This window comes from Paralichthys olivaceus, chromosome 6, assembly GCF_024713975.1.
Source record: "Paralichthys olivaceus isolate ysfri-2021 chromosome 6, ASM2471397v2, whole genome shotgun sequence".
Classification (NCBI taxonomy): Eukaryota; Metazoa; Chordata; class Actinopteri; order Pleuronectiformes; family Paralichthyidae; genus Paralichthys; species Paralichthys olivaceus.
Window position 1 is genome coordinate 11896048 of NC_091098.1, and position 20601 is coordinate 11916648.

General features: G+C 40.1%; 4 protein-coding genes and 1 long non-coding RNA gene across 5 annotated transcripts; 2 read left to right on the forward strand and 3 right to left on the reverse strand.

Moving 5' to 3' along the window:
* Window positions 1-1181: 1181 nt before the first annotated feature.
* LOC109630628 (chymotrypsin-like elastase family member 2A) lies at window positions 1182-3930 on the reverse strand. The gene is made up of 8 exons (XM_020088912.2): window positions 3772-3930; window positions 3477-3565; window positions 3289-3386; window positions 2782-2901; window positions 2560-2696; window positions 1985-2130; window positions 1690-1842; window positions 1182-1269 (listed from the first exon to the last, which is right to left on the reverse strand). Exons 1-8 carry the CDS (start codon window positions 3806-3808, stop codon window positions 1252-1254), a joined length of 798 nt encoding a protein of 265 aa, XP_019944471.2. The 5' UTR covers window positions 3809-3930; the 3' UTR covers window positions 1182-1251.
* A 933-nt stretch (window positions 3931-4863) lies between these two features.
* On the forward strand, window positions 4864-8793 carry LOC109630627 (chymotrypsin-like elastase family member 2A). The gene is made up of 8 exons (XM_020088911.2): window positions 4864-4978; window positions 5485-5573; window positions 6086-6183; window positions 6517-6639; window positions 6725-6861; window positions 7526-7671; window positions 8370-8522; window positions 8709-8793. Exons 1-8 carry the CDS (start codon window positions 4939-4941, stop codon window positions 8724-8726), a joined length of 804 nt encoding a protein of 267 aa, XP_019944470.1. The 5' UTR covers window positions 4864-4938; the 3' UTR covers window positions 8727-8793.
* LOC138410429 (uncharacterized) lies at window positions 6739-7631 on the reverse strand. Its single transcript, XR_011243123.1, has 2 exons — window positions 7500-7631; window positions 6739-6901 (listed from the first exon to the last, which is right to left on the reverse strand). It is a non-coding gene; the product is annotated as an uncharacterized lncRNA (long non-coding RNA).
* A 247-nt stretch (window positions 8794-9040) lies between the features above and the next one.
* On the forward strand, window positions 9041-12937 carry LOC109630563 (chymotrypsin-like elastase family member 2A). Its single transcript, XM_020088827.2, has 8 exons — window positions 9041-9182; window positions 9431-9519; window positions 9717-9814; window positions 10335-10457; window positions 10621-10757; window positions 11372-11517; window positions 11734-11886; window positions 12014-12937. The coding sequence occupies exons 1-8, from the start codon at window positions 9143-9145 to the stop codon at window positions 12029-12031; spliced, it is 804 nt and encodes a 267-aa protein (XP_019944386.2). The 5' UTR covers window positions 9041-9142; the 3' UTR covers window positions 12032-12937.
* On the reverse strand, window positions 12722-19583 carry tmem51a (transmembrane protein 51a). Its single transcript, XM_069525930.1, has 3 exons — window positions 19374-19583; window positions 16970-17431; window positions 12722-15898 (listed from the first exon to the last, which is right to left on the reverse strand). Exons 2-3 carry the CDS (start codon window positions 17380-17382, stop codon window positions 15490-15492), a joined length of 822 nt encoding a protein of 273 aa, XP_069382031.1. The 5' UTR covers window positions 17383-17431; window positions 19374-19583; the 3' UTR covers window positions 12722-15489.
* Between the last annotated feature and the right edge of the window lie 1018 nt (window positions 19584-20601).

The window sequence follows — 20601 nt, forward strand, 5'->3', positions numbered from 1 at the left end:
CCTGTCCACACATGCGTGGATTAGAACTGCCACTATGAGTGCTACTATTTCCTTTTCCAAAGTGTTTGTTGTTAGCATTGACCGTTTTTACATTAGTTAGTTTCTCCTGAGCGGCTTTAGAACATGAGTGGATGATGAAGCGGATTAAAAACAAACGGAGAACTGGTGAACTTACCTCGGGACAGAAACACTTCTCTGAGATTTTTTAACAAACAGGTGAGCAGCGCGATGGCGAATTATTTCTTCTTCTGCTGCAGCTACTCGATAGTGTACCTGCAACACCGCAGAGCAGCAGCAGTGTCCCCCAAGTGGACAGAGTGGAAACTGCAGGTCCACAAAGTTACTTATCACAAACACTTTTTCTGCACGTGCAGATGAAACTTTAAAAATGTTCACATGAGCTCTAGGACGCTACTTTTAAATAAAGCTTTAAATACAGCTATCAAATGATTTTGTTGAAGCCTCATTAACCAACTTAAAGGACAGTGGCATATTTTTGCATTTGTTAATTAGGCCACGACAAAAACAGAAACGTGTTTTTGAATTAGCAAAACGAAAAAAAGCTGTGAATAACATTTAGAAATGTAGACATCCATTTTTTTTTTCCTCACAATCAGTGAATATATAAGTGTGACATGATAACACATTAAGGTTGGTATGTGTAGTCTGAGTCAAAGGTGAATTGTGTTGTGTGATTTGGACTCATGCTGTTCGTATTTCCTTTTCTTTTATTCTTTATATCATGCAAACATAAAAACTTATATCAACCTTAACTTAATTTATCAGAGCAATTAAAATAATATTTTTGTTTACCAATAACAGTACATTTTAACAATTAAGGAACATTAACATTAAGGCTAACAAACTTTTCAGTTGACTTTTGAAAACTTTTATATAGTTGGATGGGAGGGAGGGGGTTCCAGAGTTTTGGGGCATGGAGGCTTTGTCACTCGTAGCATATTGATTCTCCATGAAATGCTTATTATTCACATTATTTTGTGCAGACAGATGGTTTGTAAATATTGAACAGAAGTTGAGGCACCTGCAGTAAACGTCTGCAGTAATGACTTAATATGCTGTGAATTTAGCAATACTGAGTGTTCACATGTAAACACATAACATACACATTTTAATGAATGATGTTTCCTCTGTCTAATGCACAAATAACAAAGGACGTCCTGTTACCGCATGTGTTCTTTATTTGATGTTCAAGAGCAACAAGCAGCAATGACATGAAATAGTCAAACATATTTAGTATGTGGTCATCACCTGTGAAAAAGAAAGAATATAGACAATATTTCAAATATGGCACTAGAGCACATCTTTATCACAAAACTTACACTCACTATTTCTCTGAGCTAACAAAAACTGAAGGATTAAATGAAAATTTCAGGTTAATATTTCATTATTTGTAAAGTTCCACTAAATGATTTATAGAGAGTTGCTGGGATTCATATAAACCGTTTCTCAGATTTTGTCAAACATCTTTAGCCATACAATAAATAAACAAATGCCATTAAGTAGTTTTAGGTCCTCCTGTTTCTCGACTTGACTGTGAAACTGGTAAACCAGTAAATTATTACAAGATGGGGACAAAGTTTTAACCATTTTAGTGAGTGCCAAAACTGTCTCTAATGTCTGATGCAATCTTTGGAGAAATATTACAATATTCAATGCTTTTCCACTCACGTTGTTGATCCAGGGGATGTAGGCGCTGACCCTGGTGAAGACAGAGGGCTTCTTGGGGTAGTTGCAGCCCATGCTTGAGCCGAAGCTCACCACACCGTGGACTTCCCAGGAGCCATCAGGGCTTTGACAGTTCAGAGGACCACCAGAGTCTCCCTACAGGGTAACAAGAAATGTGCTGATGACATATGATGGCAAATGTTTTCAGAAAATAAATATTTGTTGCTCTAAATCTCAATGATGTGTTTTTTTCGATTTGTCGATTCGTTTGTAAAAATCTTAAATGAGTGTGACTCACATTGCAACTGGCCAGGTCTCCGGCTCCTCCAGCACAGACCATGTTGTTGGTGACCAGGCTGCCCCACCAGTCGGACCTGGTGCAGGTGGCGTGGTCAACGACAGGGAGGAGGGCCTGCTGCAGGATATCAGCGATGGGACCTCCAGCTTTAGAGAAGAACAGGGAATTCACAGTCAAGACCACTTCATTCAAGGTAAAGTCTCAGGCACAATCAGGTTCAACTGTTTCAATTTAAAAATGGGTGAAAACAATTTTTTTCCAGGATGAACAGAGTTTATAGATTCTGTCAGTTTGCTGTGGCCAAAAATGTATACCTTTTTTATTATTTGGAAAGTGAGGGGAAGTTAAAGTCCCTTCAGTCCTGATAAAAGTCATGGCCAATGACATTTCAGTTAATAATTAACCTCTTGAGTCCTGGGTTAAAAATTCAATTTAACAGGAGAATTAAAACTTAACAGAACCTATTGTTTCCAGCTTCGGTTGGCAGCTGTTTTCTACTGCTTACATATTGCTTTCCTTTAACTTACCCTGTTGTTTATTATTGTCCTGCTCTATTTATTTTTTATATAACTTACTCCAGAGACGTCCCCAGCCAGTGACGTAGCATGGAGCACCATTAGGCTGGATGTCACCGGAGTCGGGAAGACAGGCAGCCATGACGCTGTCAGAGAAGGTGACGGGAGTCGCCAGCTTGATCAGGGCGATGTCGTTACTGGAGGAGGAATACAAACACATTTAGAAACAGCAGAATAACACTTAGACATTTTGTTATATATTGTTCATATGACTGAGCCCACCGGATTCTGTAAGAGTCCCAGTTCTCGTGGACGATGATCTTGGCGGGGCTGATGGCGATGGAACCAGCCTCGTCGTTCCTCAGGTTGTGTTTTCCCATGTAGACTCTGTAGGTGCGACTGCTGCTCAGCCAGAATAAAATAGAGGTAATTAAAAACCACAACTTTTTATCTTTTTTTTACAAGTATCGATAAGATTGCCTCGATTACTGCCACCATAACAACTTAGTGTGCAATTCTCAATTATGAATGATCAATTTCTGACATCAAAATATAGCTTTTTCCTTTAACCATTTAAATCAATGAAAGCAATAATATGAAAATAATAATATTATGTATTTTAGTCAATGATAGATGCACATATACATTTTTAAATTATAATCTTTCCGTGCTGCCTCTATCACCATGTATGACAAACACCCTGTCAACCACAGGTCTATCTCTCTCTCTCTCTCTCTCTCTCTGTCTAATCCTTCTTAGTTCTCATTTCTAAAACGTGTAAAGACCCACCTGATGCAGTGAGCAGCAGTGAGGACCCACTGGTTGGAAATCAGAGTGCCACCGCATGTGTGGTAGAAGTTGCCGCTACTCTTGTACTGCAGAGACACCTGAGGAGAAAGGACAACGACGGCACATGAACATTTTATGACTTTAAATGGACAGAAGACAGAACTTGGAGACGATCTGAAGGACTTTACCTGCCAGGGCCAGCTGTTCTCACGGACGTCATCTCCACCAACCACCCTGGTGATGGTGGGGGGGAAGGTGGGAAGGCCGCACCCGTAGGCTGAGAGACATCAGAGCAGAATATGGTGATTGATTCATTAATGGAAGATTGACTGAGCTTCAGAAAAAACACTATTTCCAAGCAGTTGAATGTTATTCTGTTCAAATCAATAAACTCAACACACTCAATGCTTCATATGTAAAGAAATGTGTCCAGGTTAATGAAGCAACGCCTGGAACTGTGGTCAGAGGAGTGAAGGATCTTACCACCAGCAACAAACAAAGCCAAGATCACGAACTTCATGGTGACTATGATCAGTAGAAGTTCAGAGGGACGTGCTCCTGCTTATATACTGCTTTAACAGATGTGTTGAACACCGCATGCGTGTTGCATAACATTTGCAGTGCAGCCAGGAAAGGTAGGTGGGAAAAATAAAGCAACCTTGGAGATAAGTAACCATAGATATCTCCAAATACACATCCAGCTGCACCTCAGCCTCTGTGTGAACCTCACAGATGTCTCACAGCGACCAGAGCTGGTCACTTCTTTTCAATTTTTAAGTTCCCACTCTGTGGTTATATGCTTATTAAAACAAGCTCTATCAAAACAATAAGAGATAAACTATACTGGTAAATACACATTGTTCGCTTTTTGTATGGACAACAGAAATCATTCTTCTCACTGTATGTGTATGCATATGGATATGAATAAGTTCAAATGATAAATGCAAATATGTAACTAATTGTAAGTGTTAAAAATTACAATTAATGCTAAAATATTTTGAGTTGCACAGCTTCTTTTCAGTGGATACAACAATGAAATTGTGTCACGTTTGCACCACTCCACCTTGTTTTCTTGATATCTATCAAAAATCCCATTTTAATGAATGTTCAAATATTTCTGAAACACGCAGATGAAACAATAATTTGCTATATTTTATAGTTGTCACTGCGATTAAACCTCATGACCAGACCTGTATTTTTATATAGATATATGGAACGTAAAGGGAATTTCAGTATTGTACTAATACTGCTTACTTTTATTTCAGGAATAGGTTACAGTCATGGGAAAGATTAAATTCTTGATGAGCATATGAAACTTCAGCTGCTGGAGGAGACAGAATTTTTCTCTCAAAGGTGAAGTCTACATTTGATATGGAGCAAGGTTTTCTGTGCGAACTTCTAATGATAAAAGATAAAAACCCTTCATTCCACTGACTCACTCAACAAACACATTTGAGAAAATATAGAACTGTGGCCTTGGACTAGTGTTCCTGTTCTGTTTCTGGTATTTTGATTTGTCCTCTTAGCTCCACCTCAGTATCAAGATTTATCGCAGGGCAAATTTCCAATTGACCCAGTTTGTGAAGGTTGTGTAATTATGAAAGGTATAAATACATTAGATGTTTTAATGCAAACTGTGGAGATTCAAACATGATGAAGTTTGTGGTTGTCGCTCTCTTCGTTGCTGGAGGTAAGGCTCTTTCTGTCGCTAAAAACGTCACACACGTTTTTGTTACGGCCACGTCTTAATCTCTGCTTCTTGGTATTTCAGCTTTTTCATTTAATGATAATACAGTGCTTTACAACAAACAGTATACAAGTCACAGAGTAAAATAATAATAATAAAGATACAGATAATAAAAGTCATGGACATCATGGGATAAAAGCTTTTTTATTGAGATGTGTATCAAGAAGACAGATGAAACAAAAAAACAAATCTGTTAATCTAATCTCTTCTGGGAGATTGTCCCAAAGTGAAGGGCCCCTCTCGGTCAAGGCTCTATCTCCTTTTGTCTTCAGCCTAGATTTTGGAATGGCTAGCAAAGCTTTACTAGAGAATCACAGACACTGTCCTGGCTCGTAGATCTAAAATATAGGGAGAGGGGTTAAAAACTGCATGCAGGTTAATTAGTTGTGTGAACCAATTCACAATTTAAAAAACAGTCTATCTGTCTGTCTGTCTGTCTGTCCCCTCAGCCTACGGGTGCGGTCTGCCTACCTTCCCCCCGGTGGTGACCCGGGTGGTTGGCGGAGAGGACGTCAGGCCCAACAGCTGGCCCTGGCAGGTAAAACATGCTGAGTGTGGCGTTTTCCCTTTCCCTGCACAGGGTTAGGGACCCTGGTTTACATAAGGGTTAGGGGTTAAAATTAAGAAATACATTCGAGCATGCATTTATTATAATTATCTTCCTGTGTCCTGTGTCTTTTCTACCTGCGGGTACTCCAACTTCCCCCCACAGTCCAAAGACATGTAGGTTGGGGTTAAGTTAACTGGAGACTAAATTGACCGTAGGTGTGAATGTGAGGATGAATGGTTGTTTGTCTCAGCATGTTTGGGTCCGTACCCCGCCTCTCGCCCAGTGTCAGCCGGGATTGGCTCCAGCTCCTCCCCGCAACCCTTAAAGGAGAATAGAACATGAATGGATTGAAGTTGTCGGACAAAAACTCCCATCAGGACATGCAGACTGCAAACAGAATGAAAAAAACAACATTATTCATCCAAAGACGCAAAAAATGTCAGAAAAAAAAAGAACAGAAACCTTAACAATAATATCTTGTGTTCATGTGTATGTTTCAGATTTCCCTGCAGTATAACAGACAAGGTGAGTGGAGACACACCTGTGGAGGGACCCTGATCTCTAACCAGTGGGTCCTCACTGCTGCTCACTGCATCAGGTAGGAGATAGTAGAGCTAAAAGGATTCATGATAAATTATTACACCTCCATACTCACACAAACATCTGTATTAGCTATCAGTGAAATGGTGAGTGCTGTATTATGTTGTTCATTCAGAATCATGAGATTTAACTTGTTTCTTACACATTTGATTTAAGAGACGTGCACATGTTGCAAACTAACCTTTAGGACTAGAAGATTAAATGCCGTGTAGGGAGATATATATTTTCACATAGAATCTTCAAAACATGGATGGTAATTGGTTGTTTATTGTGTTTAGAAGAAATCCTACAATCTTACTGCTTTGTATTCCTCTTTCTGTGGATTTAACAGCAGTGGGAGGGAGTACAGAGTGGCCATGGGAAAGCACAACCTGCTCGAGACAGAGGGGGGCGCTGTGTTCATGGGCACTGCTGACATCATTGTGCATGAGAAGTGGAACCCCTTCTTCATCCGGTACATCATTACTCCTGTGAGAGTTTGCTGAAATCTAAAAGAATGATTTCAGTATGTTGAGTGTGTGTGTGTGTTTCCTCTGCAGTAATGACATTGCTCTGATCAAGCTGGAGACGCCCGTTACCTTCTCGGACACCATCATGGCAGCTTGTCTCCCTGCTGCAGGCTTCATCCTCCCCCACAACGAGCCCTGCTACGTCACTGGATGGGGTCGCATCTCCAGTGAGTGCCCAGTCCCCCATTCACTCTTTGAAACTGGTCACTGAAAAGAAGTCATGTTATGGTGACAGTTTCAGATGAGAAATCATTATTTACAGCAGTTTTAATAAAGTATTTTAGACTGTTCACAGGTTTTTTTCACAGATAGCAATTACTGTGTGTGTACTGTATTATAAAGGTTAATGTTGAAACACTATAAGATCATGTGATTTCATGTCAGATGGCCTCAAAGGGCTTATTTTCCAAAGATGACCAACTAATCATATATAATCTCTGTTATAACTCATTTAAGTTTCTTACATTTTTGCTGATCATGATTATTTTTATTAAGTACATGCAATTTATTTGCCTGTAGTCTCTGGTTAACTTGATGGGATACTGAGTGGATTTTAATTACTGCTTTCCTGAAACAAAACACTATAAATTCACTTTCTTGCCAAATGACAATATTGATCAAATCCCCCTCAACCCTTTCACACTAATCAGTCCTGTCAAATAAAGGTCACAAAAGATCTCAAAAATAAATAATTGCTACAGCAGGACAAAACCCACTACACTCAGAGATACTGAAGTTAATGTATTCTTATCCAGCCGCTCTGTATGAGTCAGATTTCCATCCATTAATGTTGTGAAGGTCTCACCACTGTGTCCACTCTCCTCCACACAGCCGGAGGTCCCATCGCTGACATCCTGCAGCAGGCTCTCCTTCCTGTCGTTGACCACGCCACCTGCACCAAGCCTGACTGGTGGGGCTCTCAGGTCAAGGAAACCATGGTCTGTGCTGGCGGAGACGGAGTCGTGTCTGGTTGCAACGTGAGTGTTAATAATGAATGACATGATCACATTATTGTATAAGATGGTAAATCACACCAATTTGCGGTTTGCCAATAATAAAAACTTTCATTGAACAACATAAACAATGTAGAAAGCACACGTTATCACATTTTATATATATATAAAAAAAACCTTAATTCGAGTTCTATATATTTGGTTGTATTTCTGTTTTCTTTTTATTTATAGTTATTCATTATATAAGATCATGGTTAAACTGTAAGACATCAATCCAAATTAGTTTTATTCATTAGCAAATATATTGATATTGGAAATGTTTTACTGCCTAATATCTTGTTGGCCATATGGGTCTGGGTCTAAACCATAAGACTAAACTATTAATAATTGATCATGGTTTCAGTCTTTTTTATGCAAAACTACAAGGTCTGCAGGGTTTTCTTATACAATTGAATTGAATTAACTTAAACTTTTGAAATTGGTGAAATAATGAGACTAATTGTTACACTTACAAACAGCAAGTTAATGTATATTTGAGAAATGTATATTTCTCAGATTTTTTTCACACTGTTTGAAAATAACATTCAGATCTGCAGTTTCCGTTAAAAGGTCTAAACATGTAAAAGGACTTCTGTCAGGCATTTTCAGTAATGAGTGCCTTTAAAAGAAGTTACTGTTAGACATGGAAGTGTGGATCATATGTTTCCTCTCATGTGGCTCAGGGAGACTCCGGCGGCCCTCTGAACTGCCGCAGCGCTGACGGGGCCTGGGGCGTTCACGGTATTGTCAGCTTTGGCTCCGGCCTCAGCTGCAACTTCCCCAAGAAGCCGACAGTCTTCACCCAAGTCAGTTCCTACAGCGACTGGATCAGCTCGGTAAGTCCACGACAAAATCTCTCCTTGATTTAGGGGCTGAAGTCCCGAAAACTATTCTGTTATTTGATTTTATTCCGGTTTTCAAAGATGAAACCAGTGAAGAATCAGGATAATATTAAGTAAATGAGTTGCTGCTGAAAACATTATGTTGCTATAAATCTCACGTCTTTATCATTGTTTCCACAGAAAATGGTGGCCTACTGAGAAGACAGTGTTTTGGAGTAAAGGGACAAATGAAATAAATAAAATATTGAACCAAAATTCAATCAAATGTCAAGGTTTTGTGTTATTTTTTCTATTTTACTCTTGGCATCATATGTTGTAGCGGATTTTCTGAATGTTGAGCCTAAAGTAGGATTTTTTATTTTCTGACATCTACATATAATTAAGCGTTTTATCTTACAAAGAAAACGCTTGTGTTTTCCAAGTCGAAGCAGTGATGGGAAACTCGTATCACCAACCACATGTTGTATCCTCAGTCTTACAACACTTGTTTGACTTTCTGCGTGTGTCGGCCAGGTCTCGCAGGACAGTCCACACACCACAAGTTCCTAGCCGATAGTATAAATACAACCCTGTTGTTAGCACAGGCTTAGGCTCAAACTACAAACTCTGCAGCCATGAGGAGCCTGCTGGTTCTCACATTGGTGGTAGCTACTGGTAAGAAAGATTAAATATTCACATATGTTACTAAAATCGAATTCGCTGTTGCATAATCCAGACAAATAGTCCCTTGTGAAGGAGTAAAGAGTGCCAGTCATCATGTTCTATTTGAAAGAGTGGTTATTGTTTAGGCTTCACTGAAATTAGATTTTCTATAATTAATCAAAAAGTTGCAAGAAAAAAAAAAAAGACCAACTTTTTTATGCTCGTTTTATGCACAATATACATTAATAATCTTCTTGTAGCGTATGGATGTGGTCTTCCCACTTTCCCCCCTGTGCTGAGCAGGGTGGTGGCAGGAGAAGATGTCAGGCCTCACAGCTGGCCCTGGCAGGTAAAGTCCGCAACCACAAAACAGTATCGACTCCACGCTTTCATTTCACTGCTATATAAACAAATACTAACACATACTACTACACATTCAAGCTCCAAATCTACAGAATTTGATGAATGAAGGGATGATAGATGGATTTGATTTGTTGGGCGTTAAAATTGTAAGTGTAGTAATTCCCGCTGTCCTGTTTCTCTCAGATCTCGCTGCAGTCAGACAGCAGTGGGGGCTGGATGCATGTCTGCGGAGGCACCCTCATCTCCTCTTACTGGGTCCTCACTGCCGCCCACTGTATCAAGTAAATTTAACCTAACATAAAAAATGTTTTAAAAAATGTCGGGATCTGCCCCCTGATCCAAATCTGCACTAAAAATGTTGTGGGTTCACATCATTCCACAAAATGTCATGTTAATTCGTACACAGTTTTTGCGTAATCCTTCTAACTAACAGACAAACAAAAAAACTCATGTCCTCATGATTACTTTTTAAGAGGTGTTTAAACATTACAGCAGATCATTCCATATGTACAGTTCATGAAAGAAATCCTGCATACTACTATATTCCAAATCAGAGTTCTGTGCCAGGAAATACTCCTGTGCCCAAAAGCACATGATTGTTTTTTGGAATAGAAGAGAAAAAGAGATTTTAAACTTTACAGGCAAAGCAAGTTATAAAATAATTTGGTGACCCAAACTGACATGCATCACTCCAACAGGACTGCAAAGCATTTTTGACCCACTGTCAGCTTAATAACAGTTTGACACAGGCAGAGAAGTCTAAATCCCAGAGGGAACACCATGTTATCTGCCATCCCACAGCGACCGCTACAACTACAGAGTGGAGCTGGGTAAACACAGCCTGAAGGCGAGCGAGGAGGGCTCCGCAGCTCTGAGCGCGGCTGAGATCATCACACATGAGGACTACAACATTCTGCTCAGCCGGTAACAGCCACAGCTCAATACCACCTGATGAGCGCGAGTAAACCATGTGTAAACACAACATCTGTGATGCACTGGAGAATCTACTGCAGCAAAAACTGAATGTAACCTGTGCTGAGTTTACTTTCACCTCCTGAATGTGGGTGAATTGTTTCTGCTTTTGCAGTAACGACATCGCCCTGATCAAGTTGTCTTCCCCTGTCACCTTCTCTGACACAATCATGCCCGCCTGCCTCCCAGACCCGGGTGTCACCCTGCAGCACGGTTCTCGCTGCTACGTCACCGGCTGGGGTCGACTCTTGAGTGAGTCAAATCACCTCAGCAGAAAAACAAACAACCTTCTGCTACACAACTTACACATAGAGACACAGAAAGTCCTGTAATTTTAACGTTTGGAAAAATCTTAACAGTAGATCAAATGTAACAGCGAACTCTGAGGGGAAATGTATTTTTGGTGGAATTGCTACACAACTAGACACTTCACTTATCTTTTCGTCTATATGAATAAAGATATTTTAAATATTAATATTATTAATGTTACGTCAATAATTGATAATGTACAATGCATATAACATGTAAATTGTATCTAATTTTACTTCTTGATATGATTATGATTTTAATATATCAATAGGTAATGATAATTTTTTTATCATTTTATTGCTGAACATTTTTTAATCCAGAATCTTCTTCTAAATGAAAAATACATTGAATTGCTGTATAAATGGTATCTAGTAAACAAGTACAATATAATGCACTTTATAAGCTTATTGTTTTTTTTAATCTTCATCTGAATCGAAAGATATTTCAATTATCATGTCTATGTAGTATTGTAAATAAGTACATTGTCTTCTAAAATAATAGAAGTAAAAAGAAGTAAAGCAGAATCTTGTTTCTTACCTGAGTTTCTTCCCCCACAGCCGATGGTCCTCTGGCTGACATCCTGCAGCAGGCTCTCCTGCCAGTCGTCGGCCACAACATCTGCAGGCAGCCCGACTGGTGGAGCGTCCTGGCCACAGACAAGATGGTCTGTGCTGGCGGAGACGGCATCACTGCAGGCTGTAACGTGAGTTCAAACAAACACAAATCTAATGGGTGATTACAGTTACGATCACTAATGTCAACAATAACATTTTCGACATGCGTGGTACAAAAGACTCAAGTAGAGATTTACTCTGCAATAGTGTAGAAGGATAATTTTGCATGACTTGATATTGGTAGCTAGGTGTCTTTTAAGCTCCTAGCCAACAATGTGTGTGTGTGTGTGTGCACTTACCTACAGGGAGACTCAGGCGGCCCCCTGAATTGCCAGAACCCTGATGGCTCCTGGGACGTCCACGGCGTGGTGAGCTTTGGCTCTGGTCTGGGGTGCAACATCCTCCAGAAACCCACCGTCTTTACAAAAGTCAGCTCCTACATCAGCTGGATCAACACAGTGAGCAGCACTTTCACTTTGTGATTACCACGCCAGCATAAACATGTGTAGCCTGGGGCCATCACAGGCCTCAGCTTCCAAAGTCAGGAGGTGTGATATAATTATGTTTCTGTTGTTCACTCTGCAGGTTGTGACCAGCTACTGAAGAAACCACCCAAGTGCTTTTTACAGCAATAAGATCAACAATCACCTACAATGAGTCATCTCAGACTTACTATAAACAATGGAGATGCTGTTTGAACGGATAGTTCACCCACAAAATGAATAGTCACTCATTATCAACTCACCACTATGCCTATGGAGGGGTGTGTGAAGTGTTTGAGTCCAAAAAACAGTTTTGGAGTTTCAGGGGTAAACAGTGCTGCAGCCAAATCCAATACAATTTTATTAAATGGTGACCGATTCTTTAAATGTCTAACAGAAACAAAAAAAATTAAAATGTTACCATACTGCTCCTGTGGTGTCATCAAAGTGTCAGTAAGCCCCGACATTCATATTGGACGCAAAATAGCCTCATTTACACAATGTGTTTAGCCTAAATGTCCAATGTGAGGCTGTGGAGGAGGACAACAGAGGACATTTAGGTTACATTTGAAGTGCTCACCAGTAACTTCAATTGTATTGGATTTGGCTGCAACATTGTTTACCCCTCAAACTCCAAAAGTGTTTTGTGGACTAAAATACTTCACCCACCCCTCCATCAGCAGAGTGGTGAGTAGATAATGAATGAATTATCATTTTTGGGTGAACAATCCCTATTAGTAATATCCATGCATGTGGGCAGACATTACAATGATTCAATAACCATGGCAAACACACTTCTTATACACAGGAGTAATTAACAAACACTTTCTTTATTTCTCATAAAATATCCATGAGATAAATTTGTTTTTGCTCGTCAGGAGGAAAACGACAAATAAAAGTAATCATAGAAAAGTATATTTTCACAGCACATATAAAAAAGTAATATATATTTTGAGAGATAAAAAAAGGAAACGGACAACAAATGAGTGTTTTGGGCACTTGTCTAAATAAAACTGGTAAATCAAAACACTGTCATTCATAGTAAAACATTATGAGTGTGACACAATGTAACCAGTTGTGCAGTTTCTGGTCCTGAGGTACAATGAGTCTGTCTGCACTACTGAACATGACGACACATCGAGAATTAACACACAGTGTGACGAGTTTCATAACATGAGACAGATAAGGACATGTGGCTGTGTCTCAATGATAAACCTCAGGTGACTCAGTGACCTCGTAAAAACCTGGCAATATACAGTGTGATATAACCAGCTAACAATGAATGGCAGATTTTCTGCATAAATTACAGAGAGTTTTACTTCAAATGTGCAACTGGGGGGGATGATGTCTTGTGCAGCTTCACCAATTTTTAAACATTTTAATGAATGAAAGTAAATCATTCAATTTGGCCTCAGTTGTCTAACCTGAAGGAGAAAGAAGAGCTTGTTGAAGTATTGATAAAGCTTTCTGCGATGACGGAACTCAAAACTGTTCCTCTCTCTCTCGAGCTGTCTCTCTCTCTCGAGCTGAGCTGCGGGTTGAGCTGTGGCCGGGGGAATGTGATGAACAAGAGAGTGAGTAATAGCTGCTGTTATTATGGCGCAGCTGCACAGTCAAAGAGTCTTTTCTGTTGGTCATCTCCAGTAAGAACAAGAACACGCCCCAGAGAGATGCAGCTAAAGGCTACGCTGCTGCCTTCACAGCTCAACAGCATTCACCACGGCTACAGCCAGCGGCTCTCACATTCACAAGCTGCTTCTATCGTGCTCTCACACACACTTCCTTCTCTATAGTGGAAGAGCCACTTTACAGCCCAAGTTCAGTCAGACTATAAGTCTTATGAAATGCTTTAGGAGGAACAACAGTATTGCTGTGAACACAAAGACATGTATCTGTACATATGAACAATTCTATCCAAATAAAAATATTAATGTCGGTCAATATTGATAATTATTGAGATAAATGTGAAATTATTATTTCTATTAAGACTCATTTTGCTCCTGAGGTTGTGGGTTTGAACTCTCAAACACTGAGGTACATCAATTACTGTTTGCACATGTGTAAGCAATATTTTTATATATATTGGACTTTTATTGTATGGATAGATAAATATGATAATGCAGTAATGATTTTATGTTATTGCCCAACCCTCGTTAGCATTAACCACTACGCCCCTACTACAGACACCATGAAATGACACAAGCTACTGGAAATGGTTTCTTTCTATTCCTATAAAATGACAACTTATTGGTGACCATTGATGTGAGGGTAAATATAAATATAAATCATTGAATACAGTTCATCGTGGATATTTCAAATAACAGCCAAGACACCAGCTAATTCTTTATCCTGAATGGCCTTTAGTTTCATACTTATCCAACCAACCGTCTTTGCATATGTAGCATGTATGTTGGAGTCTAATAGAAGCATATCGACTAAACCATGGCTGAAAAAGCTTTTTAAATGTGTTTGTACTTGCAACTTTCCAGTTACACTCCAATGGAATGCTTATTAATTCAGTAGTTTCGAGTTGTTTAGTTCAGCAACAGCTTGCTATCTCATTAGCCACGATACATCGATAAACTCAGGGCAAAGTTTCTTTAGGCATCTTTGTGCCCTCGACTTCTCAAAAGGAAGTACTAATTTATGGTGTCAATCATAATAAAATATAACACTAAAATCATTAATGCATAGAATTTTAAACCTTATCAAGATCCTTTATACCAACTACCTCATTAACACATGAACTCCTTCACTGTTATTAAGCTAGCTTTCGTTTCACAAGTTCTGGCCCGATCATGTGCTGCTGGTTTTTAACATGTGTTTCTATAGAGAAAAGTTCTTCTTTCTCTACTAATTGAGTTATTTCTTTTAAGATGGTTCTGCAATTTTCTTTTTTAATGTAGCTGATAAACACTAAACAAGCCTTGTAGTATCTTAACTACAAATACAAATTACTGATATGGTTTTGGCTGATACGATATATCAATATTTATTTAAAAAACCCAATTAATGCGTTTAAGGTTTTTAGGCAGACACACAGAGGAGACTGAACCAAAGGCAAACTAAATAGAAACTAATATGGACGACGGGCAGGACTGCAGATCTGTATAAAGGACAGTAGATTCTCTTTAACACCAGTTAAAACATGTCATTTTCTGCAAAGCTCCAGTGGACCATGAGTACTGTAATGAAATGTACAAATACTGATGATAATGAGGGTAAACTGCTGGCAGTGGTCATCTTATCGTTCAACACTGCCCACTTCATCCATTTGGTGGCTGCTTTGCTTTGAATCCAGCGTGCCCAAAAATGATCCAGCACCTATGTTCATCCCCAAGTGTCTGAAGCTGTTTCAGAGATTCCAAAATTTTCAAAAATAAAGTTTTATTCTGTTATTTACTTTGGAGTGATGTGGCATTCATGACAGAGGTTGACTGATACATTTAAAAAGTGCCACTGAGTAATAAGAGCCGTTTTCAAGCCTTGGCTGGTCGAGGCAGATCTACATCCACAGAAGTTGATCATTGCAGATTCCAGGAAGTTCAGTAGATTGTTTTAAACATGATCAACTTGATCTTAAATTGGAGGCACTTTGTCTTCATACTGCGGGGGTGGAGTCAGTGGCTCTATACTGATTCCAGCTGCTGGCTGAGAGTTATCAATGGTTTTCATGTGCAGCTTCTCTGATTTAATCCTGCGGATCTTGATGGGGAGGAAATTGCGGCTAGTTTTACCGGCTCTGCGGTTTGATGCGGAGGTGGCAGCAGAGGGAAAACTGGAAGCCGGGGCAGGTGGCTGCAATCCAGTATTTATGACCTCCGATCCCTCGTGTTCATACTGCACTCCATCGACTTCAACCAGGTCGTCATAGGAAGGTAGATTCGAGGAGCTTGGGCAATGGTTGCTCCGACGAACGGGGTACTTGTCACTGTCCACGGCCTCTTCATAGGTGGGTACAGCATACCTCTGGGCTTGTTCCTCAGCACTGTAGACATGTATGACAAAGAAAAGTTACCCAACATAAATTTTGTTAAAAGAAATAATATAAATATCATCTCCAATCAAATTCCAATGACTAATTTTTTCAAGCTGACAGGACATTTCATTTTGTTTTTTTTTAATTGCGTCATATGAACTTTAGCCGTGGCTTTATCTCTGCTTTAACTTCCAGGTCAAATGGCGTACAGTATGAGAAAGATAAAACCCACTGTTACCCAGTTAGTCAGTCAGCTGTTTTTTTCCTTCCACTGTTTGCATTGGTCTCTCGTAATGGATTGCGATTATTCATTGCCGTTTACTTCCAGTAAAGCGTAGGGTAACCAAGCGACCCAGAAAGATTATGGGAAAAGAAATGGTGGTGAAGATAACTCCCATGATCCCACACTGTTTTATGATGTCATTGAACGAAAGCTTCAACAGAACAGCTTCAAGCCCGACCTATCCCAGCATTCATTGTGCTTCAGTGACCATCTTCTTTTGGTAATGGCGCTGGCAAGCAACCCGAGTATCACGTTTTAACTCAACCAAAACAGCTAATGGTACAAATGTTAAAAAAAACCAAGGGGCATTAAAAGTTTCTTGTCATGTCAACTTAAACTCTGTTGTTTAGCAACAGCAAAAAGGGGGAGACAAGCTGGTTATGCCAATATAGAAGTCCTCTGTAGACCAGACTGTCTCGTTTCACTTCAGCCATCACTGTCTACTCAGCCCATGAAGGCCGCCTCCTTAATGGGCTGAGTAGACCACGTCCTCAGATGGATGCAGCCCTGAATTGAGACACAGCTTAGGTCTTTTGTTATTTTTTTGGATTGAGAAATGCCTAGTGGCCGAAGTTGTGCAAAATAACTAACTTTAGTAAAACAAATCCACAGATGCATTCCTCTGACATTTTTAAGGAAACCAGCAAAAAGAATCTGCACAGTTACTGGTGTAACACTGGTAGTTTACATGGTCTAATCAATTTTTAATCACAAATATGACGTCACGTCTCGGCCCATCACACACCATAAGGACAAACTTTTGGAAAAAGACAAATTCAAATCAACACTGGACTCACGTTTCTCTCTCCTCTTGCTCTGTATCTGCCACTCCTCTGTTGTTCTGGGCCTCCTGGAGACTCCGCTGCTCTCGCTGTTTGTTCCTCATTCCCACACACAAGGACAACAGCAGCATGACCACCCCAGAACCCACCAAGACGAAGGCCACAGACGAGGCTTTATTTTTCCTGCTCCCAGTGTTACTGTCCTCTCCTGAGCTACTGCTGTTATTACTGGATGGGTCTGCGGGTACGACGCTCCACACAATCATCACTACTCCGAGGGCGATGATCCCAACACCGAGAGCACAGAGAGCATACTGGGAACCTGAGTTTCCAGTGTTTTCTCTGTTGATATGGTTATGGTTATGGTTATTGATGCCAGCTCCTCCTCTGCCAAGACGGCTCGGTGGTAGATCCACACTGGAACGCATGTTGTCAGTCCCCAAACTTCAGTCTGACCAGCTGCAGAGAGGTCAGAAACTGTTGAGAGAAAGAAATGTGATATCAGACACAATGATATAACAGAATGACATTATCATTGATCAGTAAAGGAATCTGAAACTGATATGCAGTATATGATTCCTTAGAATTTGTTATCAAGCCCTCAAACATTCGACCCTGGACTTAATTATAAATAGCTTAAAATTAAAAACAATTAGAATAGAACCAAATATAAGGAACTTGAATTGAGAAAATAAACTTTTTAACTTTAAATGTTAACATCATAAATACACATCATTTCTGGATAATTTGTTCTGAATAACAATGGGTTTCTGAAGTATTTCCCCAACATAAACACTGATATCGATATGTTTGTGAAAGGCACATATCAGATGATTTATCTCGGCAAACCAACAATTGCTAGGAGTCTAACTCAAATCCAAAGATTGAAATGTTAAACACAGTCGCTCCTGACTTTTCTTTAAATTTTAAAACCAGCTCCGCAGAGATATAAATATAATTCCTCCCTACACGCCTGAAGGGTATCTGAGGTGAGTTCTCACCAGCTCTTCTGTAATAAATGTACTGTATATGTATTTATGAAGGTATGACTAATAACCTCCCTGGTAGCGAGAGATTTCTTCATTGTGAGTGTGAGAGTCCATTTTCCAGGAGAGAACATAAAATTCACTCCAGTAAAATAACTGTAGCTTCTAATAATGGGTGTGTGGCACAGTAAAGCATTTACAGCAGAAGTCACAGAAGTTACTCAACACAATACAAGGGGCAGATTTGGCCAAAGCCAAACAAGACCCTCAAGGTATATTACAATATCTTCCTGATCATAAAATACACAGATCTGTTTTCTTCCTTTTAATTATATCGTATTAACCATTAAGTGTTGCATGTGAACACACAAATAAAGTAGCATTGATCGGCAGTTTCTACCCAGTAAAACGATTCTCTGAAACAGCCAGAAGGCAAATTTACAACATGCATAACAATGTGCCGGTTACAAGGCCATGGCTCCTGTGCAACCTTTTAAATATTTGCTAGATCAGAGAGTAAAGTAGTTGTCTACTGGGAACTAAACTTACAGTCCAGGAACTGAACTGTGTATGAATAACCTCTCTGGCCATTCAAGAATGTCTTCATGAAGTGCTCATACCACAGGCTTATCCTCGCATACCCCAACAAAGTTTGACTGCGAACACGCCCAGACCTGCTGGGAGAGTGACAGAGGGGATCTGAAGTCAGGAAAACCCAGCTCCATTATAGGAAAACCCCCAACCACACCCCCCCACTGAAGAATGCACGGCATGAGGCCCATCATCACAGTTGGACACATGTAGAATCATAATATCACACATTAAAGTCCCCTCAGGAGAATGTTACATGTGGCAGGGTTGGGTGAAGGTGTCAGATATCATGGAGATCTGTGAGCTTTGTTGCAGTCCAGCCTGGAAGGTTGTGTTTAACCAAAGGACAGGTTTTAAAAGTGAGTAAGACACTGACAGGAGAACTCATAAAAAGACCCCCATGCTAATAGCCATATACTACCAAGAACTCCTGAGGGGGGGGGGGTCATGTGCGTAAAGTGGAAATATTTCTTCTCCTGCAGCCAAATGTTTACCAACGTTAAATATTCCAAGGAGTTTGAAAGGAGCCTGTTGTTTGGCTGAAGTGTTACACTTCCTGTGCAGTAGATGGACGGTGGTGTGTGGGTCAGGGTTTTATCTGGTGTCTAACAGGTCTGAGCTCCACACTGAACATTATTTCACCGCCACTTCGCTAGTTCCACAGTCCAGAGTCAGATCTCATTGAAACGCACGGCGGGCGGGTTGGTTTCCTCAATACTTAACGTAACGCAGCGCAACTAAAACCTTTCAAACTTCCCTTCAGAGATCCTGGTCCCTGATGAGGAACTTTCGGTGGCCTAACATTTCAGCGGTTCAGAGGAGTGTGTGTCTGCTGCACTCACCTCCGCATCGTCGGACAAAACACAAACTCAAGCCACGTCTTCTTCTTCTTCTTCTTCTCCTCCTCGGAGCTGCCAGATGTCGCGGTCTGCGCCCACAGAACTTTATATGTGTCGCGATTCTGCGTCAAATCCACGTTTGGGGATGAAGAACTTTGGTTTCCTCTCCACAGACACGGATGGGCCCTGTCCGAGGGCGGGGTGAGGAAGGAGGGGGCTCTGAGCCACACTTCCATTTTCATTAACCCCCTCGGCGCCGGGCCTCTGCAGAGGTGCAGAGCAGTAAGAGAGGGGGCGATGATTTGGATTTATTTGTACGGTTTGTTCCTTCATCAGTGAAGACTGAAGACCAAAGGTGACAGGGCCTGAACTCAGATTTGAAACTGTTTGTTTGGTCTGTTTTTAAATCATCCCTCAAAACTTGAGGCTCTTGTTGATTTTTAGCCAGTACTTGTTTCTTGTTTCATTTTCCTTTTGCTGTTTCTCTTAGAGGATGAGATATCATTTTAACCACTGTCTTTGATTTTAGATTTTGTGTAATAATCTTTGCTGTAGTTGATATTTTAAATGATATGGTATTATTCAACTATTTGCCTTTGCTGGTTTGTTTTGTCCTCTTTGTGAGGCAGCTGATTTGAAAGGTGTAAAATAAATACAGTTATGATTCTGATTATCTTCATGTGTAGTCTTGGCGCTTACTAAATAGCACCCAGTAAAAGAAAGAAAAGCGTGATCACATTACACCAGTACTGCCCTCTCTTCACCAGATTCCTTTTAAATTCTGATTTGATTCTTGAGATTTTATCGCTTATTGTTTTAAATGGTTTGGCAAAACTTAATTTAGGTAAATTACACACACAGTTTTTTCTTTAATAAAAAAAAATCATGATTAATTAATTATTCCCTGGGAAACCGGTACATATAAAATAAAAGACCTATCAGTCAATGTTAAAGAAATTCAACGAAAAAAAAAACTGGATCCACCGCGTTGGCCGAATCTGTGCCCAAATACAGTATGATGGGTTGTTTCTTGGTCCATGTCCCATCGTTCCGCCAAGCTTCTATGAAATCCACTCTGTAGTGGGGGAAAACAACCTTCTTGGCAGAGGTAATAGTGTCAGACCGTGCCACAAAATGCCTTTCAAACAGACGGCCGCGCTATTTCACAGCAGAATAAGCACAGGTGTAAAACAATGTAACAATTCACATGTAAGATTTACAATAGCTCTGT